The sequence below is a fragment of the Panthera uncia genome (assembly GCF_023721935.1).
Source record: "Panthera uncia isolate 11264 chromosome D3 unlocalized genomic scaffold, Puncia_PCG_1.0 HiC_scaffold_8, whole genome shotgun sequence".
Taxonomy (NCBI): domain Eukaryota; kingdom Metazoa; phylum Chordata; class Mammalia; order Carnivora; family Felidae; genus Panthera; species Panthera uncia.
In genome coordinates this window covers 58,417,017-58,439,505 of record NW_026057586.1, presented here as the reverse complement: position 1 = coordinate 58,439,505, position 22,489 = coordinate 58,417,017, and the positions used below count along the sequence as shown (strand labels likewise).

Sequence of the window (22,489 nt, the reverse complement as noted above, 5' to 3'; positions counted from 1 at the left end):
ATGGTGCTTCATTTCCCAAACTTATTTTTTTTTATTTTTTTTATTAAAAAATTTTTTTTGATGTTTATTTTTTGAGAGAGAGGTTGACAGAGTGTGAGCAGGGGAGGGGCAGAGAGAGAGGGGAAGACCCAGAATCTGAAGCAGGCTCCAGGCTCTGAACTGTCAGCACAGAGCGTGACGCGGGGCTGGAACCCACGAACCGTGAGATCATGACCTGAGCTGAAGTCGGGCACTCAATCGACTGAGCAACCCAGGTGCCCCATTTCCCAAACTTATTTGACCATGAGCTCTCCCTACCTTGCCCCAGCCTGCCCCTGCCCCCCGCCCCCGACATGTATTTAATTAACATGCTGTGGAACAGACAGTATGTATAACACAGTGTAAATTTTGTATGTGGTGGGGAATCATTGAAAGATCTTACAGCTCACTGCTGTGTCTGCAGAATAGATATTAGGAGGACAAGAAATTAAGAAAGCAAATCACTGTGACACTGGTGTGAGAAGGAGGGAGTGGAACGGATGGGGGTCTAAAAATAATGATTAAGGATAAGAGGGAGCAGCTAATGACCACTTGTGGGTCCTCCAGCATGAGGGGGCCAGATAGCTGGTAGGAGATACCCCAGGAGGAGAAAAGAGGAAAGAGAAATAAGGGTTTTGGATAAATTCAGTGCTGACATGTTAAGTTTGTGGAGCTCACAGACATCCAAGTGGAGCTAGCCAGTTAGCAAAAAAGAAGCTGAGGAGAGAGGTTTGGGCAGAACACATAAATTTGGAAATTTCCAACATCTAGCAACATACAGAGAAATGGTAAAATCACCAAAGGAATATATGGAGACTTTCTGAGGAAACTTTCCCTTTGCTGTTTCCCTCATCTATCTTTAAGTAAATCATGCTTGGGGATTTTGTCTTTTAAGATCTGTGAGTCCCAGGAGTCTCTAGAATAAAAAAATCTCTTGATAGCTTCCCAGGGATGCTCTTTGTGCCCCTGCTGTAGGGACTCTGTGTCGGTACTAGTGACCACAGTGGATACCATGATGTTACAAGTCTTTTTCTTTTATTCTCGCCCTGTTCATTTGCCTTTTGGGAACCTGACCTAAGGTTTCACTTTTCTTCGTTTTATTTCCTCTGGAGAAACAGCAGCATTCCGGTTAGATTATGAGAAAAATACCTGATAGAAGAACAAACACTTAAATTGCTTTGGAGATGTTTCACTACATTTCTAACAGGTTCTATAAAAAGATCACATAAATGTAGAGATTAATTCAATAAGATGGCAATTAGCTGACAGAGGAAACAAATGGATAAAATCATACTGGAAATTACTAAAAATAATGTATGTAAAAGTGATCTTTGTTATTCTGGTATTTACTTTTTAGGACTAAGTTTTGAACAAATGAGTTTCAGTCCAATAAACTCAAAAGTAGCTTTTTATGAACAAGAGGTGGGGGGTTTGCATATTAACTCTAGTAAATATGAACCTTAAAGTTATTTTGAGATGGATAAAATAATGGTAACCTCTTAAATCTGTATACTGTTTTAAAATTTTTAATGGGTTATGGCATATACTATTTCAACCTGCTTTGAGGTAGGGTAGGTATTATTGTTTTACAGATGTGAAAACTAAGAATCAGAGAAGTGAAGGAATTATTCAAGATCACACAGCTGGTTTGTAGCAAAACCCAGACAAACTTATGTACAGTACTTAGAAATCTCCTGCTCTTTCTACTATACCGTGCTGTTTCTTTAATAACTCTCATTAAAAACAAACAAAAATTACCTACTACACTCAGAAAAAATTTTCAGCTCTATTTATAGTACTTTTTGAAACATTTGCTATAACTAAATTTTGATTTAATCAAAGCTGTATCCCCAGTACTGCTACAAGAGAAACTTGTATTACATCATCTTTGAAGGAGTAAGAAAAGGTGATCATAATCAAATGCACACATAATATATATACAAATATACATATATATCTCTCAACAGGCAGCACTGAAAAGGCACCCTGACATGGATTAGAACTGTTTTTCGTGAAACAGTTTGTACAAAGTTTAATTTAAATAGGTTCTTTATGTTTTTACCTGTATTTCAAGCCTATGATACAACATACTTCAGTTAAAATTTTTTACTCTTTAAGGGGAAACAAAGGAAACAAAATGATTAGCTTTATATTGAGTTATTAACAAATTATTTTACTGAGAAAATTTGAAAGAATGACAAATTTACAATTCTATTTTTTTAAATCTACTATTACTGCTTATTAGTAGTAGAGTAATATAAAAATCTCTTGTCTTTCAAGATTTAAAGAGCACTAGCATCAGGTAAATTCTATGGATGTGGGACTAAAGAACACCTTGTCTCTAACTTTTTGTTCTTCTCTGAACTGGGCTTTGAAAAGCCATGCAAAGGCATGATGTGAAACAGTATAAAATAGCCTGGGGAAGCATCATGTACAGTAGGGTATAACTACCTAGAAAAGCCTAGAAAGGTATGGGAAGACCTGTAGACAATGATGGGGACTTTGGTTTACAGACCATTAAGAGTTTCTAAAGATGTTTATAGCCAGGTAGTCACATAATCAGATCTGAGTTATATATAAGGTACCTAGACAGTGAGAAAGCTAGATGGACAGAAGAGATTAGACTAGAATCTATGACAACTCTTCAGAATGCCTGTTTTGTTGATTTCTTTTTATTTCTTTAAAAAATTTTTTTTTTATTTACTTTTGAGAGAGACAGAGCATGAGCAGCAGAGGAGCAGAGAGAGAGGGAGACACAGAATCCGAAGCAGGCTCCAGGCTCCAGCTGTCAGCACAGAGCCCAATGCAGGGCTCGAACCCACGAATGGTGAGATTGTGACCTGAGCTGAAGTTGGATGTTCAACTGACTGAGCCACCCAGGCGCCCTTATGTTTTTTATTTTGAGAGAGAGAGAGAGAGAGAGAGAGAGAGAGCGCGCGTGCGCGCGACCGTGAGTGGGGGAGAGGATCAAATGGGAGACAGAAAAGTAAGCAGGCTCCATGATGGAGCCCAATGTGGGGCCTGATCCCACAACTCAGGGATCATGACCTGAGCCGAAATCAAGTCAGATGCTCAACCGACTGAGCCACCCAGGTGCCCATTTTGATTTCTGAGATCTAGTTAGCACAATGCTTAGCATTTGGTTATGAATTACTTGATTATGTAATATTCTGAATATTTAATTATGCAATATTCACGTATGTGAGTGAACAGTGTACGGAGCTAATGTGGTCCTTACACAGCAGTAGTAAGAAACAGAAGGGGAAAGGAAGTAAGATGAATCAACGTGACTTAGTGATTGACGTGGAGGTTGAATTTTGGGTTTCCAGTCTGGGAAATGAGAGAGCAGGTAACGATAATAAGTAAATCAGAGAGGACAAAAAGAGCACTTCTGCGGTAAGATAAATGGGCTTAGTGTGGAACCTAATGATTTTATGGATATTGTGGTACAGTCAGGTGATGCTCACAAGCAGCTAGAAACACAGTTATGGACATCACTATGTATTCACAGCTGAAGATAAATTTGGGATTCATTCTACAAGATAAATAGTGTCCTAGCCCTTAATCAGATTACAGGCAGACATGTAAACAGTTAACTATGATATCATGTGGGAGGTATGAGAAAGATATAAACAATTCTGCTTTGACAAGATTTTGCACAGAGGTGACAACACGGCCGGAACAGAGGGACGGAAGAGGATAGAAAAGGAGGCCTGGCGAGAACAATTATTTCAGGTAGAAGGAACAGTACTAAGCAGAAGTAATGAACAAGAGATTTCCATTCAAGAGTGAATTAAATATGGCTGAATTATTGGGTGAGTTTGGAAGCAGTGAGAAAATGAAGCTGGAGGGGTAGACTGGGGTCAGATTACAAAATGAATAAGGTTATGCCATGACTATATGTGGATTTTAAGCTGTAGGCAATGGGAAGCCAGCTAATCACAGCTAAGATATTTAAGTAGGGAAACAGTTTTTTATTGCTGTTGTTGTTGTTTTTAAGTTTTACTTATTTAGGTAATCTTTACACCCAACGTAGGGCTCAAACTCAGGACTCTGATATCAAGAGTCGCATCCTCTTCCAACTGGGCCAGCCAGGCACCCCTTTATTGTTTTTAAAAGGATACAAGTTTAACAACAAAAGAGAATGCTTCTGCAGAAAGAGAGTAGGGAAAAAAAGAAGTGAAAGAGTGGCTGTAATGTTCTAAGTGAGAGATAATGATGAGGGCCCTAAAACAAGGCAGTGGTAGAGGAGACAGATTCTAGAGAGAGTTCTAAAGTAGAATGGTTAGAATTTGGTAACTGATAGGATACTACTCTGGTGTCATCACTAATAAAAAAAAAAAAAAAGTGGTTTCTGAGCGTGAGAGAGAAATCATTTCTTTTGGTCTGGGGGAGTCTGAGTTTGGAACAGATCCTTGGCACACAGTTAGACTCCTCTTTCAGGAATGAGGCACTCAGCCTCCAAGTCCTAGAAATGTAGGAGGCTGGCAGCTCTCACTGGAGTTCCTCTCTAGGAACTGGCAGCAGGAACATTGGAAGGGAAGACAGTTGGCATGCGCTAGGCCTCGTGCCCTCGCTGGGTGCAAGCTACCTGTCAGAAGGGCCACCCCATTCCGGACCTTCTGTGGGCTCAGCTGAAATGAGCGCTGCAGCCACATTTCAGTTCAACTTCTCACTCTGCCGAATTCTGGTTCCTTCACACATGTACTCACATTTTTCCTGGCAGCACTCATCAATAAGCCTCTTGTGCATAGTTTAGGGTCTCCTTCCTGTGGAACTGAACCTATGACAGGTATGCTGCCTGGAGGCACCTACATCTGATTCTGGAGGTCAACAGAGAGGACATGACTAGGTAAGAATTTGGGGGCTAAATGGCACATGGAAGACTGCTGAAAACAACAGGAATAGGTAAGACCATAATGACAGAAAGTTGACTGAAGAATTGATTCCTAGAGAACTCTGATGCTTAAGGATGGGTAGAAAAGTCATTAAAGGAGAGCATAAAAGATTGAAGCAAGGGAACCAGAAGAGAGCACCGTCATAAAAACAAGCAGAGGAAAATCTCATGAACAAGATGGTCACAATGTCAAATGTGATGAAGATCAAGTAGAAAGAAAAACAGGCCAACAAATCTGGCATTATAAGCTCACTGGTGATCTGTGACAGTACAGAAGGTTTAAGAGATGAACAGGAAGTGATACAGAGAAAATATCAGGTGGTGAAAGAGAGAGGGACAGCTTGACAAACTGGCATAGTTATGGGATAACTTTCTTTTCTCCAACATGAAGGAGACCCAAATATGTTTGGAGTGGGCGGATAAAGGCCAGTGGAGAGAGGTAATTAAAATCACACCAGTAAATAGTGTCTCAATAGAGGAAAGTTCCAGAGAGGCCTGGAGAGAATGGGATCAAGAGCACATGGAAATGAATTACCCTTCAAAGACAGAGAAGCATACCTCCTTTGGGACAAAAGAAAAAGCAGGTAAGGAAAAAGAAAATACCGTAGACCAGTGCTGATCATGAAGGTAGTCAACAGCTACACATGGCTATTGAACACTTACTGAAATGTTAGCCCCATTTAGGTTGAACTGAGATGTACTAGAAGTACAGCAGATTTCAAATACCTAGTACAAAAAAAATACAGAATGTCTTGTTCATTAATAATTTTTCTACATTATATATTTTTGTTTAAGGATTTATTTAAGTAATCTCTATACCCAACGTGGGGCTCAAACTCACCTGGCTCCACCAGGTGAGCCAGCCAGATGCTGATATATTTTGAAATAGTATTCTGAATATACTAGGTTAAATAAAATGTTAAAATTAATTTTACCTGTTTCTTTTTCCCTTCTAAAATGTGGCTACTAGAAAAATTAAAACTACAGAAGTGACTTGCATTATATTTCTATTGACAGCACTGAAGATGCATATTTAGTGATGTTACTTACTGTGGGAATGCAAATCTTGCTTAAGGGGTTTCCATCCAGGAGGTATGATCCATTAAATGTCACATATTCATCATAATACTGAGGTGCTTGAGGAATAACACTACACAACAATTTGCGCTTTTCTTCAATTTTTTTCCTTATATGCAAGTATTCGAAATATGGATTTGCTCGCTCTGAACTGTATGGCTGAATCTCATCTAGTTTCAGAGAATCTACGATGGCTGCCAGAGACTGCTGAGTTTTCTCTTTCGCTTGTAGTAAAGAGGGACTCACTTGCACAGGCTGAGGTACACGGGATACTTTCCTTTTCCGTGGGTGGTGAATTTGAGGATCATCTTCTTCAGTTAATCTTATTCTTCCTCTAGGAGATGAAGAGTCACTGTCTTTTTCTGATAGTAGTGTACAGCTAGCAAGAATCTGTTTGCTTTGATTTGCCACTGTATTTGCTTTGTTTCTAGTTATCCTTTGAGGGATTTGGTTTTCGGTCTTATCATCTTCAGCATTTTCTTCTAATTCTACTTTACCTAATTGACCATATTTATGCATCTCTGGTTGAGCAGACTGTTGCAAATGGTTTTCCAGACTTGATAAAGTGCTTTGTTGTGATTCTTCATCTTCAATGGAAAGCAAACACTTTTCACCTTCAGGACAATGTTTTGGATTATCTTGTTCATTTAGGTTCCCTTTTGGGATCGCGGCACTCATTTCACATAAATCAGAATCACACTTATCATTCAAATGAGTTAAGACCAAACTCTCCAGTTTGTTTTCTTTCTCATGTGAAATAACCTGAATATCAGAAGTGCTACTCTCAACCTCATGGCCACTGGAAGACTTATACATTAATTTGCCAAACGCATAATGTGTATTTAGCTGGGAAGAGGCATCATTTCCACTAAAGTCTTTTTCTGATGGTAATACAGGTAAAGTATTAGCCTTTTCAAAATTTGGTGCTGCTTCTTGAACACTGCTTTCAGAGTACAATGGGACAAAGGCATCTGTCTTTTGAACATCTGTTAAGACAAAAGTATTCTCCACCTCTTTTGTAGATTCATTGTCAGTATCTAAAACAGAATTGATAATTTGAACTGCGTTTTTCTGTTGCAAAATACTCGGCTCTTGATTGGCAACATATGACATAGACATATGTTTAGAAATAGATTCAGCATCTGAAAGTGATTGGCTGTGGAAAGAGCAAGGTTGTTGTGAAGGCAGAAAGGACACTGGATCCTGAGCACAAGAGTTTCCTGGCAGTTCAGTCTGGTGCAGGGATAAAAAATCAGTGTTCTGTTCTTTCAATATTTTGTTTTCAGAATTACAAAAGCCTTGAACAGAAGAATCTTGATCAGGTGTACCAGAATTTGGGCAGATAAAGTCACTGGTGCTTAAGGATTCCAGTCTACTATCAACAGGTACCTCCCAGGATTTATTCTGGATCACACCAACCTGATTAGATGGCTCTAAATGCACAGGACTGTCCATTAAAGTGCCCACTGGAACAGTACTCTTGATAACATTTATATCAGCTGAAATATATTTGCTGTTTACAGATCTAGTTGGAGACGCTGCAAAACCGGAATGTATGTTAGACATATTTGAAAGTTCTCTTTCAGGCACATTTAAGGACACCTCAGGTTTGGGAGAAGGACAAATATCTCTTGGCACAGCTAAGCCACCTTGACTGTTTTCTTCTGATACTGTTTGGAATTGTTTTGTATGTTCACAAATGACTGATGGCATGCTACACCTTCGAACTTCTACAGCTGGTCTCCCCTCATTTATCACTAGTTTGACATCTTCTACAGAAGATGATCGGAGATGGGATGTCGGAAGTCTGCTTGTAAATGGTGGCTTAATCCGCTCTGGCAGTTCGGCCAAGCTATCTAATTCCCTTTCATGAAGGGCAGGAGATTTGGCAATTGGCAAAAAAGGTGACTGGGAAAAGGACATTTGGGAATCGGAACCCTCCAACATAAAGTCAGAGTCATACTCAATTGGAGGCCTGGGAGTTGTCACTGTAGTATGGCAGGAATCTTCTGAGCTAGCAACCGAAATCATGGATACAGATCTAGAGCTGAGACCTGGTTTTTCACTTTCTGATCTAGGAGATCTGTTTAAGATATTATCTGAAACAAAAGATGACTTCCCTAAATTCATATTTTTGGCATCAACAGATTGTGATCTGTTACTTACAGCATCTTTAGACTGTTTCTCCTTGGTATAAGCATCAGTCAACTCTGAACTCTTTGACCTAGTAAGTTCTTTATTTTTAGACTCAGCTAGTACATGCTTTGTTTTTTCTTTATCTTTTACTTTAAGTTCTAAACAATTCCGATTTCTCAACCGCTCCTTTTCTTTCTGCTTAATTTTTTCCTTATGTTTTTTGTGCCACTGCTCTATTTCTAGGTCTTTAAGGCTTAGCATTCGTTCAAAACTTGTCTGCATTAAATCATCATTCACTAACCTCTTTTCTTTAGGTCGAGTATCTTTTGATGCTGGTGATGACTTAAGTTTAGGTTTATCTGCTTCAGATTTTAGTTTGAATAAACTATTTAGTTGAATTTTATCTTTGTGCTTGTCTCGTTCTTTGTATCTGTCTATATCTTTATCTTTTTTATCTTTTTCTTTTCCATCAGGGGTTTTCAAAGGCTCATCTTTTGTTTTTTCTTTAAGGGATAAAGTTTTCTCATGTTGTGCTTTACTGCTGTCTGCCATACTTGACTTCTTCTCTTCCTGGAAGTGTTTGGAATTAGTTGTATTTACACTTTCTTTATCTCTAGATTTTTCCTTTTTATCTACCTCCCTGTCTTTTTCTTTATTTTTGCTTTTTTCTGATTTAGTATAGTCACTGTTGTCTGATTGTTTGTTTTTTTTTTCCGTCAAGTGCTTTTCTTTGCTTTCTGCTAGATGCCTCTCTTTTTCAGGTTTTTCTTTGTCATGTTTTCTGTCCATCTTTTCTCTACTTTTCTCTCTATCATCAGCTTTTTTAATAGTGGTAATATTTTTTATCTTTTCACCTTCTTTATGGCATTTCTCTATGTGATGTGAATATAGCTTTTCTTTTTCTTTTATTCTGTCAACACAGTCACTAAGATCTAATTTATCTTTCTCTGACTTATGCTCATGCTTGATCTTCTTCTCTTTTTCAGAATTTTTTCTTTCAACATCCTTTTCTTTAGTTTGAAACCGCTTTTCTGATTTTTCCCTTTCTTTTACATGCTTTTCTTGTTTTTCAATCTCTATTTCCTTTTCCATTGAATGTAACCCTATAGATTCTTCAATGGCATTTGTTCCTAAAGAACTGAATTCTGTTTCTTTATCTATGGGTACAGTCTCTCTTTCTTCCTTTAAGTCTTTTATTTTTTCCTCCCTAAAAGATTTTTCATTTTCCTTTTTAATCTTCTCTCGTTCTTCTTTAAAATTCCTCTCTTTTGAAACATGCTTTTCCTTGGTTGATTTATCATCTTTTATGCTTTTTTCCAACTTTGATTTTTTTTCCAATGTTAGGGACTCATGTTCCATATTTAAAAACAGATCTTCAGTTTCATCACTTTTAAAAAAATTCTCTTTCCAAAATTCTCTATCAAATTCTACACTCCGCTGCAGCTCTTTAGCACTATCTCTATTTTTGTATTTTTCCTTTTCACTTTCAATTTCTTTTTTATGCTTTTCTTTTTCCCTTTCTTTGTGTTTCAATTTATGCTTTTTTAATGTTTTACCCTCTTTATCCATTTTTTTCAGTGTGCAGTCTGAATTTTCAAATGTTGGACTATGATCTTCATCTTTTACTTTGGCATTTGACTTTTCACCAAATTCTAAGTGGAAATCTTTCTGATGTTTATTTTTTTCCTTATGCTTACAAGATTTTACACTTGAACTTTCTGGCAAGAATTCAGATTCTGTGTTATCATACCGGATAAGATCAGGCTGTAATGACATTTCAGAACTTCCTGGTGATAAACATGTTTTAGTATGTTCTTGTTTTAGTGGTGTTGACTGCTTTTCACTTAGTCCACAAGAATGTTTAGGAGATTTACCAGTGGAAATATGAAATAAATGTAACGAAGTATCATCTTTTGGGCTAAAAGATTTCCTAAAATTCCCCTCTTCTCTGGTCTTTTCTGAACAATCGAGTGCAGTATTAACTGTCAAGTTTGTTACTCTGGTATTTTCTTTTCCCTCTTTTTCTTGCTTCAGCTCTTGGTTCTCTTTATTTTTGTTCTGATTCTTTAATTTTCTTTTAACTTTGCCTTTCTGTTTGTGTTCATTTGAAACTCCATATTCCTTTTTGGTTTGTGTATCAGAATTTGATGTTTCAGGGACAGAAGATGGAGCAGAAACCTTTTTATTCTGAAGAATTTCTTCATCTGAACTTTCAGAACTTGAATACAAAACTCTAGATGGCTTTTGTTTTTTACTTTTAAATGATTTAGGATAGAAAGCTTTCTCCTGTTTTGCAAATAAGCTATTCTTTTCTACTTCACCTTCATTCTCTTTCCGTAGCTCTTTTCTAAGAATATGCCTGTCATCAATCATTTTATTTATTTCTTCATCATCATCATCTTTGAACTCATATTCATCAAGAGCAGATGGAAGAGGTGCTTTGCTGGGAATTATCTGTTTACTTTCACAGATGAGAGAGTCTTTCTCTGTCTCAGAGTCAATGTTTTCATCAACACTGGAAGGATTTACAGACCGAGCCTCTTCAGAATCTAGAATAAGAAAAGAGAATCTATTGTTGGTCAAGAGACAATTGTCAGAAAAATAAAGCTGTGAGAAAAATATAGCATATATAGTAACTATTTCAATTCAGAAAGAAAATTTCAGAATTATATGAGAATGATGCAATAAAAATATGTAAGAACTCTGCTACAGTACTGTGGAAAACCTTTATAGATAATATGCTTCATAATGAGATCTCCTGATTCTTTTAAAAGCAAACAATACAATTAACTCACAATTCATATATCAAAGGTACAGAATATAAAAATGTGTAGTACAGAGATTTATAATCCAGGGGACTGAATTCAGAGGAAACATTGGCTACTAATGTTATGTAAAATTTTAATATGTGTACTTTTTTTTTTTTCAGAGAAAGAATATCTAAGTAAGATTATCTGATGCAAAAAAGATTAAGAACCACTAACTTAAAGGGTTTAGTTAAGTAAATATCACACCTGTTTTATGTTTCAGAATTTTTATGAGTAAAGTCATAAGGGATCAAGTGATTTTCATAAAGTATAGTAACCTAAAGATGAATGGTTTTGTCTATACAAGATACATGACTATCTGGTTTAAAGAAAATCTTAAAAGGAAACATTCCACAATTACATAATCAAGATTATAACAAATTGAATACATATGTAATTTGAAAAAAGATACCATGTCCCTTAGTTTTCTTATCTGTAACTTAGACTTACTACTAATATATACTCTAGTACAACGGGGGTAATAACGGGCTCAATTTCTACATATTTTTTAAGTAGGCCTCACGGCCAGCAGAGCCCAAATGCACAACCCTGAGATCAAGACCTGAGCTGAGATCAACAGGTGGATGCGTGCTGAACTGACTGAGCCACCCAGGCGCCCCAATTTCTATGTTACTTTTAACGTTACAATTATTTTTAAGTACATGAAAGTTTAGTTGAATCTAAGCTGTATAAATAGAGCCAAAACACTGCCAAATTCTATTTCATTGTATCATTTTTAAGAAAAAGATTTTTTCTTCTTCCTAGGTGGGCATCTTTTCTTAGCTGAAATGTTATGTTGTATACAATAGGCCTTTATCTGAAAAGAAAACCCAGGCTCCTAACTAAAAGTAAAGAAAACTGTGGCCTCTAACCAAGGGGGAAAACCAAACTTATTAAAAAATGACAGATAACACTTAGGCACCTGGCTGACTCAGTCAGTTAAGAGTCAGATGACTCTTCATTTCAGCTCAGGTCATGATCTCACAGTTCATATGAGCCTGCTTGCTATTTTCTCTCCCTCTCTTTGCCCCTCTCTCACTCACATGCATTCCCTCAAAATAAACTTAAAAAAAAAAAAGATTAAAAATTGTGAACACTTCCTTTACTAAATATTTATTAAAATTGTGAATTTAATACATTAAGCTTCCTATAAAAAGTGATCTAGTTCCCAAATGTCCTTCTCATAAAAATTCAAATTCCAGAAGCACTGTATAGGAGCTCTGGAGAGATCATAATCTTAGTTTTGGAGATGAGGTGAGAATATTCTAAATGAAACGGTTATACTGACACATGGTATAAAAAAGAACATTTTTAGAATTCTAACTAGCTGTATAGATGTTGAAAATGCTTTCCATTCCCAGCCACCAATATTGCAATACATAGTACCAAACTACAGAACTTTGTTTTAAAAAGGAACATCTATTTTGGGAGCAGTGTTTATTTTAGTCTTAAGGTACTATAAGAATATGTACTTATACAACAGGTGTTATTTTCTATTGCTAATGCTTTATAATTTGTTCTTGAGGGCTTAAGTCTGTGTAGTTTTCATGGATTTAATTCGTTATGGTTTGTATGTAACTATCCTTTTTTTAAACCAACATAAAAACATTATTTTTATGTGAGAAAAATCAGAACATAAAATAATCTATTAACTACAGAATTATTTCAAATATATCTAAGAACTAATATTGGGGGCGCCTGGGTGGCTCAGTTAGCCAAGCATCTTGATTTCAGCCCAGGTCTCAATCCCACAGCTTAGTGAGTTCCGGCCCCGTGTCGGGTATATATAACTATCCTATTTACATTTCTCATCAATTGGAAATTAGGATTTTTTCCTTTGTAAATCCCACAAACCCTCAGTTTCACACCAAGAATCAGTCTCTAATAAATGTTTATTCTGTTCCACCAGGCACATAGTGTTCAAGGTGCCAGGGGGTGACAAGATGAAAAGATAGTCCTGCCTCTTTAACAGTTACACAACTTGATAACTGCTAAAAAGGCAATGGATACTAGAGTGAAAGGGTGTACTTGGAAGAACTAGAGAAGGAAGAAAGCAGGATTCTCAAACAAGTGGCCCCGAAGCTGAGGCATGAAAGATGTACAGGGATTTTAGGTAGGATTTCAGGGCATGGAAAGTACTATGACATAAACAACATAAACAAGCAGATCCAATCACAGCATATATACCATTTTATATATGGCTTTTTTCCACTGAACAGATCACATTTTCTTCTGAAACTTAATTTTCTTCATTACTATTTTTAAAGACTGCATATTGCACTGAATTAATTTGTAACCATTTAAACTGATTCTTCTGAGGGGACATTTGAGTTGTTTCCAATTATTTGATATTACAGATATCTAATAACATAGAAAAATTTTTTTTGTATACGTTGTTACTTGAAAACAGCAATGTATCAATTTTTGTGTGTATGAAAAAACAAGAGAAATCCATCAAAAAAGTATCTCTACTAAACTTGTGCTAGAAGAATTATGATTTTTATTTTCTTCTTCAAGCTTTTGTTTTCCCAATTCCTAGCATTACAGGTATTACTTTTCTCTTTGGAAAAAAAATTTTTTAGAAGTTCACTAACATATAAAATAGTATCACTATTTTTAAAATTACTGATGTGGCTCATTTTGCCATGTGTTTGCATTTCCTCCTGTGCAATGTCACTTTATAATTTCTTCAGCCTATTTTTTCCCGATTTTTTTATGCATATTAATACCGGACTTAAATTGCACTATACATAATAATCTCATAGTGCTTACCATTTGCATTTTACCAAGGTTAAATGCAAATTCTTTAAGGGAATTACACATACATGTGTACCTTGGGTTTATCATTTGTGCTTCTGATTCATCAACTAAAGGTAATTAAGCAACATTCCTCAATGCAGCTACTTTTCTCCTATGGTTCTTTTTCAAAGATGACTACTTTTGTAAAAAAGGAAATGATGTAAACTTTAATGTGAGTCAGTTATCTTAACACTAATTAATGCCCATGATAAGAGAGCGGAATTACTCCAGTGAAGGATCGTAACCTGGCTCTGGTTGCTGAGTTGCATGTGGCCATTGGGCTTGCTCCACTATATGGTGGTTGGTTCTCAGCAGCCGGTGGCAGTAATGCTGTGTCGCTCTCATGAAGCTGGTGAGTCTGATCTCAGCAAAGGTACTGTACCTCCATGACATCATTTCACTTGCAGACTAGGCTGAAATCTCTTCTCTTCCCTAAGCAACCCTAAACCTTCTGCTTTACATAGAGCAAGCTGGTCTTGTGATTATAGTGCGGTAGTAACTTTAAAAAAAAAAATTTTTTTTTTGCTTTTCTTAGGAGATGAACGCTTACAGTGAAGATAATCATCTGGACTCCAAATCTTCAAATTCTTGTAGTCAAAATGGCCATGGCTATCATTATACTGTTATTTTCCATTTTGTTCCAATCTTTCAGTCTTCAATTATCTATTTAATCAGTAATTTGATTTGTATTTAAAACATTTACCAAATTATTTCTGACAAAAGTTCCTTTAAAAAAATGTAATGTTGGGGCGCCTGGGTGGCGCAGTCGGTTAAGCGTCCGACTTCAGCCAGGTCACGATCTCGCGGTCCGTGAGTTCGAGCCCCGCGTCAGGCTCTGGGCTGATGGCTCGGAGCCTGGAGCCTGTTTCCGATTCTGTGTCTCCCTCTCTCTCTGCCCCTCCCCCGTTCATGCCCTGTCTCTCTCTGTCCCAAAAATAAATAAAAAACGTTGAAAAAAAAAATTTAAAAAAAAAATAAAAAAATTTAATGTTTATCAACTCAAACAATCTTATTGGGGAAACTAGGAAGGCAAATGAGAAATACAAAGGTTAAGCAATTATTCAAACATTAAGCTTTTCACTATAGCATTTTTCTTCTTCATAAAAAAAGGCTAAATGAAGTTTAATTGATTAAAAACACTTAAATACATTTGAAATTTGCTCTTATACTTCTCAAGGTACTTTTAGATATTTGTAACAAATACTAGTGACATTTACAGAAATAGCTGAATGTTATTTGAGGTCACTATTATCCTTAGGCTTGACTTTTTCCCTACTGAGACTACCATATTATTTCCATTTCTTCTTGTATGCTATCCAAAAGGGGCAGCAAACAGAGCACATGTGACCAATGCAGGGAGATGATAATATTACCAAGTAAATCCCTCTTTCAAAATCGTTGCAAAACCACCCGTGTGCATTTCACAAACCAATTACAGCTCACAAGCCTAAAAGGGCATTCAGTAGAGGCTGGGCTTTTAAAATGGTTTTAATTATGATTATATTAACTTTTAGGAAATATAACTATTCTAATGTCACATATATTCTGGGAGTGGATGATGATGACATGAAGCTAAATGCACCATGAGCCTAAACTTGAACTTATAGTCAAGTCCAGATCTCTACTTTTCTTGAGCTTCAGCTGCCTAACTTGGACCTTCTTGGACACCTTTCAATCATCCTAACTCAAAATTGAAGATATTCAACTCATTACCTTCTCTTTCACAGCTGTTTCCTCTTGCTGCTTTAAGCCACTATTTCCCACTTCTGGAGCATACCAATCAACCCACTTACTCCAACTGGAAACCTCAGAGTTTTTTTTTTTTAACACTCTCAATTCCTCAACTTCCAAAATAACTGTTTAAAGTTTCTGTCTCTAGACATCTCTTAAATCTATCTTCTATTCCCACTACCACCATCCCAGCTTAGATTCTCATCATTTTTTGCCTAGGTCATTTCTCACCTTAAACCACAATGTGGCCAACATTATAGAACATACTAGGTCTCGGATCATCTGAGGGTTCTCTACTCTAGGATAAAACAAAAATTCCAGAGATGATGGTATGAAACTTTTCAAAATCTAAAACACTACTATTTATCTCTAACAGGATTTACTATTCCTATTTCAGAGACGTGTGAACAGAGCATGAGCCAGGAAGTAGCTTGTCCAAGGTTACCTTACTCTTAGGAATATAGCCCAGGATACTTTTGTCTGACTTCACCATATTTCTACATTGTCTCCCATCTCTCATTTCTTCTTGCTATTCACATTAGCCACATCAGTATACTATTCACTCTTCCCCAAATTTACATGCATATTTACGTGGATTCTAATCAGCTGCTCTTTATTATTTCCCAGCTACTTAACTAGAAGATATTTTAGATTAGTAGTCAGGGGGAGGAGCACTTTGAGAATTTATAAATAGGAAGGGATTGGGGTAGTCATCTGTTACTGGGAGGGTATTGGGTAGGGGACTTGTTTTGAGACTGTTTGAGTTGGTATTTATGGAGATTACATGTTTTACTTGAAGGGGTTTGGAAGCAGATAAATTTAACTTCTCATGTATCCTTTGAGAACTCACTTCCAAAGGTGTGATTTTTAATCTCTGTTTCCCACGATATCTTCAATGCAGTCCACCTATTCTAGATGAGTAAGTGCTTAAATACATGCATGCATGCACACACACGATTCAGCTTCCTGTAAACCTTCAAAATATATGATTTTATTAACAGCACCTGCCTAAATCTATAGCACCCAGAGAATGAAAAATTTTTGTATTTTAAATTTGTGGGATGGAGTACAGTAGGGAAGGTAGTGTGCTTACTGAAGAAAAAAAAAAAGGCCAATTTATGGGATTTGAGAGTCATCTGTGGGAAGGTAACCTTAAGCGAGGGAGCTGTAATTTTTCTGCTGGTTTTCCAGATTATTCAACAGATACTTCAAATATAAGTCCATGACTTATACTCAGGGACTTATGTAATAACTAGCAGATAGTAGGCGCTTAGTTAATGTAGAATAAATACAAATAGGATGTTTTAGAACCATATTAAGACATCAATAAATCAAGTGGGGGTGCGTATGGTAGAACAGGAAGACTGTAGAAAGGGATGTAAACATGCATTGCAAATTTATCCACTCTACAAGTTTGTACGGTATCCAGGTGGCAAATGATGTTGCCACTGACTACTATGTGGGTAATTCACTGCTGATGTCCCCTTTAAATTCAGCTATTTGAAGAGGTGTCAAATATCTCATCCACATGCCATTTAGTTCCCACATCACCTGCCATGTGGAGCACAGCTCTGTTATTTAATTTGCTTCAAGTCACCTTGAACTTTGACAAAGCCTGCACTTTCACACATTATGTGCTAACATGCCTATCTTCGTATATTGAGCTCATGCTCTTGTACATCAGTTGCTGAACTTTTTTAGTCAGCCAGAAATTTATTTTTAAGCAATGGCGCCATTTTTATATAGAATTTATATAGTTACATATTGTTTGTATTTTATGCAAACTGAAAAATTGCTGATACTGGTAATAACACAGTTAAGGTGGAAACTGAACAGATGTAATAAAGTAGAAAATCTTTAGCCTCCTTCAGAAGCTCAATGAAATGAAGACTATTCAACTGTGAAGAAAAAGAACATTAGAGAACCCATATGAAGTACTACATATACGTACAGTGTATTGACATCTTGAAAAGTAATGATGAAAATAAGATTTTAAAATTACGGGCAAAATCAGCATGTAAAATATTTTAATAATTACTTACATAAAGAGTTTATGCCAATACTTCTAGAAATTAGTTTCAAAAGAAACCGAATGTTCACTTCAGTTTTGACAAAAATTAAGAAAATTGACCAGAAACATTAAAATAATCTGCTCAACCTTCAGCAAAATTTCTTTGTAATACCCACAAGCAACTTTTCCTTCTCAACATTAAAGTCAGTTTACCATTATACTCACTGAAGGTAAACTAAGAAAATTTGAAGATGACAACTTGGAAAAATAATTCCTTAAGTGAGATCATGGAGATACAATGAGCAAAATCCAAACTATGGGAAAATTTACCAGCAAATCATCAGGTTATTTCAACCAAAAATTGTAAGAACATAAGAATGAAAGAGAGGGGCGCCTGGGTGGCTCAGTCAGGTAAGCATCCCACTTGAGCTCAGGTCATGATCTCGCAGTTCGTGGATTCCAGCCCTGCATCGGGCTCTGTGCTGACAGCTCAGAGCCTGGAGCCTGTTTCAGATTCTGTGTCTCCCTTCTCTGCCCCTCCACCACTGGCGGTCTCTCTCTCAAAAATAAACAAACATAAAAAAAAAAAGAGATTTATAAAATTAAAAGATACTTGGACATATCACCCAATTAGCAATATGTGGACTCTGTTTGCAATATATATAGACTCTGTTTGGATTCTGACTGAAAAAATTAAAGAAAAAATCTTTTGATTTTATGAGGCAATCACAACTTAGGACAGTAGCTGTATATTTACTAGTAAAAACATTTAGTTAGCTTAGGTACGACAATGATATTATGGTTATGTATAAAATAAAAAAAAAAAAATTCCTACCCTTTTATAGATACCTACTAGAACACTTGCCAGTGAATTGACTTCAAAATGATGGAGTATGGAAGAATGGAGAGAGAAAAACAAGATTAGCCTGAAGGTGGTAATTAGTAAAACTGGGTAATAAATATCTATGGGCTCATAATAGTATTCTTTCTACTCTTGCATATATATAAAAAGTTTGATGATAAAGGTAAAATCACTAATTTGTTTATAATTATATTACAATCTATTTAAAAATGTTTTTTAAAACAAAAATGTTATGCAATATATAGGACAAAAAAACTCTAAACACATATACTAAAGAATTAAAAAAAATAATTTTCTTACTTTTTTGAGTACAAAATCAGGTTAACACGTAAGCAAATTTTCAGGAAAATGTTACATATGAAAATGTAAACTTTCATTAAAGATTTTTAATTAGTGAATGGGAGACTCTATAGCAAGACCCAAAAAACACCAGCTATTTTCATTTTCAGAACCCTTTTTGGCAAGAGAAGGTGCCACACTCAAACATAACGAACGTTGAGTCTGGCCACAGCACACGCTGTAACACTTACCATTAAGTCAAATAAACATACACTAAATTCATATTGTGATTTTATGCTACAGCATATAATACATTAGGATCATCAGACTCTGAAGTTTTCACACCCAATGACAACCGGCATGACAGAATGGAAAAGTACATGAGGTCTGTGTTTAGCTCTAGGTTTGGACCTTTGCTCTGCCACCTAATGGGTCAGTAATCTATTATCAGGGATTAACTCACAGGGCTACTGTATTAAATTTACATATGTGCCTGGTATATCCTGGCACACGCCATACATGTGATAAATATTAACTCACTGCTTAAAGAGAGAAAAATGTATCATTAAATTAAAAAGCAATTAAGTAATAATGTACACTTAACATGCCAAATTCAATAAACTGCACGTTAACTTGAAAAGCCAAAATTAAATCCCATAGCTTTTCATATTTGTTTAACTTAGTATCAGAAAACTGAAGACAGAAAGATTCAAGCTGACTCCAGGCACTTACTGCACTTATTACAGGGTTACAGCAGAGGTATGTGGTCCGTTAGAATGAGGGCAATGGAAACCACCAGTTTTTCAGGTAAAAAATGGGACATATGCAGACACAGACTTCTGGGGAAAAGAGAAGGGGCAGGTGGAGGCAGTGAGGGGAAAGAAGAAAAACAGAGGGTACCAAGAAACAACTTTCTTGTATTAGCGTCTGGTGGTATTCATATTTTTAAACATAAAAGTACTAGTCATAATTGACAACCCCTTATGTAAAATATTTTTTGGTATTCCCCAAAGAAGGGGAAAATGGAACAGGGATGGAGGGGTGGACACAATTATATAAACTGTTTCATTTGCTAATCCAATTTAATGCCCTTACAGGTTGATTAAAAAAAAAAGTTTCTTCTACAACTTAATAAGTAGATGAGAACTTTTTGTTGAAAATAATCCGTGGAGAAAGTTTAAAATGAATACCATATTTATGCAAGTCTATAAAATGTCTCATTTCTGTATCCACCTTATGGGTCTAGGATACTACATAATAATGTTGATAACAGATTTATCCATGACCCTACAGCTAATAAGTGGCAGTGCTAGGTCTTCAAACCCAAGTTTCTCTGACTTTAATACTGGTACTCACAACCACCATGCTGTCACTTCTGAGTATATAAAAAACTTTAAATATAGTCAAGATGAACTATACAAACAACCCAGTATAATCATGCCATAATCTCTAAGAATTCATATGAATACCTTCTACTTCTAGATTTCACGATTAAGTATACCAAGAAAACAACTCTGCTACAAAACCCTAGGCTCTACAATAAAACATTATATTAAATGAGATTTATTGTTAATTTATATGGAAAATGATTTGAATTAAAACATAATGCTGTTAAACATACCCACCTGAGGTTAAAGTTGAATTTCATACATGAACTTGCTATCTATTCTTTGCCTGAGTTTGAAATATTCACATCTTAGATATGCAATATCTGGATTTATATATTCCATAAATACATGAAATAAGAGATTAAAAATACCTCATTCATGACTATTAATCCAATTTATAAAGGAAAAAAAGTCAGAGAATAGGGAAAATGGGTGAAGATAGTCAAAGGGTACAAACTTCAGTTATCAGATGAGTAAGTTCTGAGGATATAATTCATAGCATGGTGAATACAGTGAATACTGTATTGTGTATTTGAAAGTTGCTGAAAGTAGATTTTAGAAGTTCTCACCACACACACAAAATTGTAACTAGGTGAGGCCACGGATGTGCCATCTAACCTTACTGTGGTAATTATTCTGCAATATACATATATATCAAATCACTACGTGGTACACCGTAAACTTACACAATGTTATACATCTATTTCATCTCAACAAAGCTAGACATAAAAAATAAAGGAAAAGCAGCCATGCTGTGACTACCTTAAATGACAAAATCTGTGAACTTGATTAGATTTCCCATCTTTAGAATGGTAAATACAAATGACATTTTATTTTTTTAAATGTTCTTTTGTATTTTTCCTGAAGATTTTATTTTTAAGTGATCTCTACATCAAACATGGGGCTCGAACTTACAACCCCGAGATCAAGAGTTGCATGCTCTACTGACTGAACCAACTGGGCACCTCACAAATGACATTTTCAATTTGAAGATTACAAGGCTGCATTATTATATAAATATGGTTCTCAATACTTAATTTTAAACAATTGGACACGTGTAATGTGATAACCTTATTTTAGATTTTCACTAGTTTCAAAGCTAGTATTTATCAAGTGCTTAACTCTGTGCCAGTTGATATTCTATGCGCACTCATATATTCATTTATTTAACTTTTATTTACCATATCTTCATACCATTTGTGCTGTAGTCTTTATTTTACAGATGTAAAACAGTACATCCAGGTTAACTAAACTTGCTGACAATAAGAGATTCAAGGATCAAACCTAGATAGTATGGAGTAGTAAATCTGAGCTTTTATTATTGAACAGCCATTTCAAAAAGAGTGGAAAAAAATGTTTTATGACTTGATTTCCATTACCAAAATCTCTACAATGTTGAAAGCTGCATGTGTGTAATATATTTAACTAGAACTAAGTATTCTTTAGACATAGGAATACTTTCTTTAAAAAAAAAAAAACCAACAAAAACCAACAAAAAACCCTTTACATTTAGAATGGTGTTTGCTTATACACGTTATTTTTTATTCAGAGATGGGTTAGTGCAGAAAAGTCCTAAGCTGTACTTTTTTTTTTTTTTTTTTTTTAAGGTTATTTAGTTTGAGAGAGACAGAGAGAGAATATCCCAAATAGGCTCAGCGCCATCAGCACGGAGTCCAATGCAGGACTTGATCCCACAAACCATGAGATCATGATCGGAGCTGAAATCAAGAGTTAGAGGCTTAACGGACGGAGTCACCCAGGCACGCCCCCTAAGCTATACTACTTTGGTAATCTTTTTTACAAAAATTGTTTTCATTTATTTTCAAGTAGCATTTTATTGTTCTTTTATTATAAAAGTAAAACAGTTCATGACAGAAAGCCAGAGAAATACAGAGTTGGGTAAAGAAAAACTACCAATAAAATAATCCCACCACCCAAGAGAATCATTCTTCATAACTTCTTTAAAGTATTACATATGACTTATTTGAATTTAACTAACTTAGAAATAATAAAGTGACAGAATTTCTGAACTTCGGGTCTTTTCTCTTGGCTCTTCTAAATTATCTGACCAAGAGAGACCTTCTACTGTCATTTCAGAAAGCATGCATTTGCTCCATGGGCAACCCAAAAATCATGTCACATTTTAGCTTGCTTTTTAATTAGGCCATGAATTATTCATATGTTTTATTTTTCCTGGAGTTTTCACCTTTTTTCTTATTCATCAGTTCAGACAATATGCCTTCACATCAATACCAGACACAGCAAGCTCTCCATCTAATTTAGACATTATGCGTATTGTTACCTACTCTTTCTCTTTTCTTAATAACGTTCCTCATAAAGCTGACATTTTGTTAAAACATATGCCAACTGCTCACTGTTGTCACTCTGGAATTTTTCACCAAAATCCTGAGTTAGTTTTTATATCTTCCTTTTAGACTTGTGTTTTGTGTCACTGAAGAGTAATATATATATGTGAGCAACTTT

General features: G+C 35.7%; 1 protein-coding gene across 4 annotated transcripts in view; it reads right to left on the bottom strand.

Annotated features, from left to right (window-relative positions):
• The window catches only part of ANKRD12 (ankyrin repeat domain 12), a 128,860-nt gene that overhangs the window by 15,251 nt on the left and 91,120 nt on the right, over positions 1-22,489 (bottom strand). For all 4 annotated transcript variants that reach the window (XM_049620416.1, XM_049620418.1, XM_049620417.1 and 1 more), the window contains one exon: positions 5,966-10,677. In XM_049620416.1, the coding sequence (XP_049476373.1) occupies positions 5,966-10,677 (4,712 nt within the window). The remainder of the gene's footprint in view (positions 1-5,965; positions 10,678-22,489) is intronic.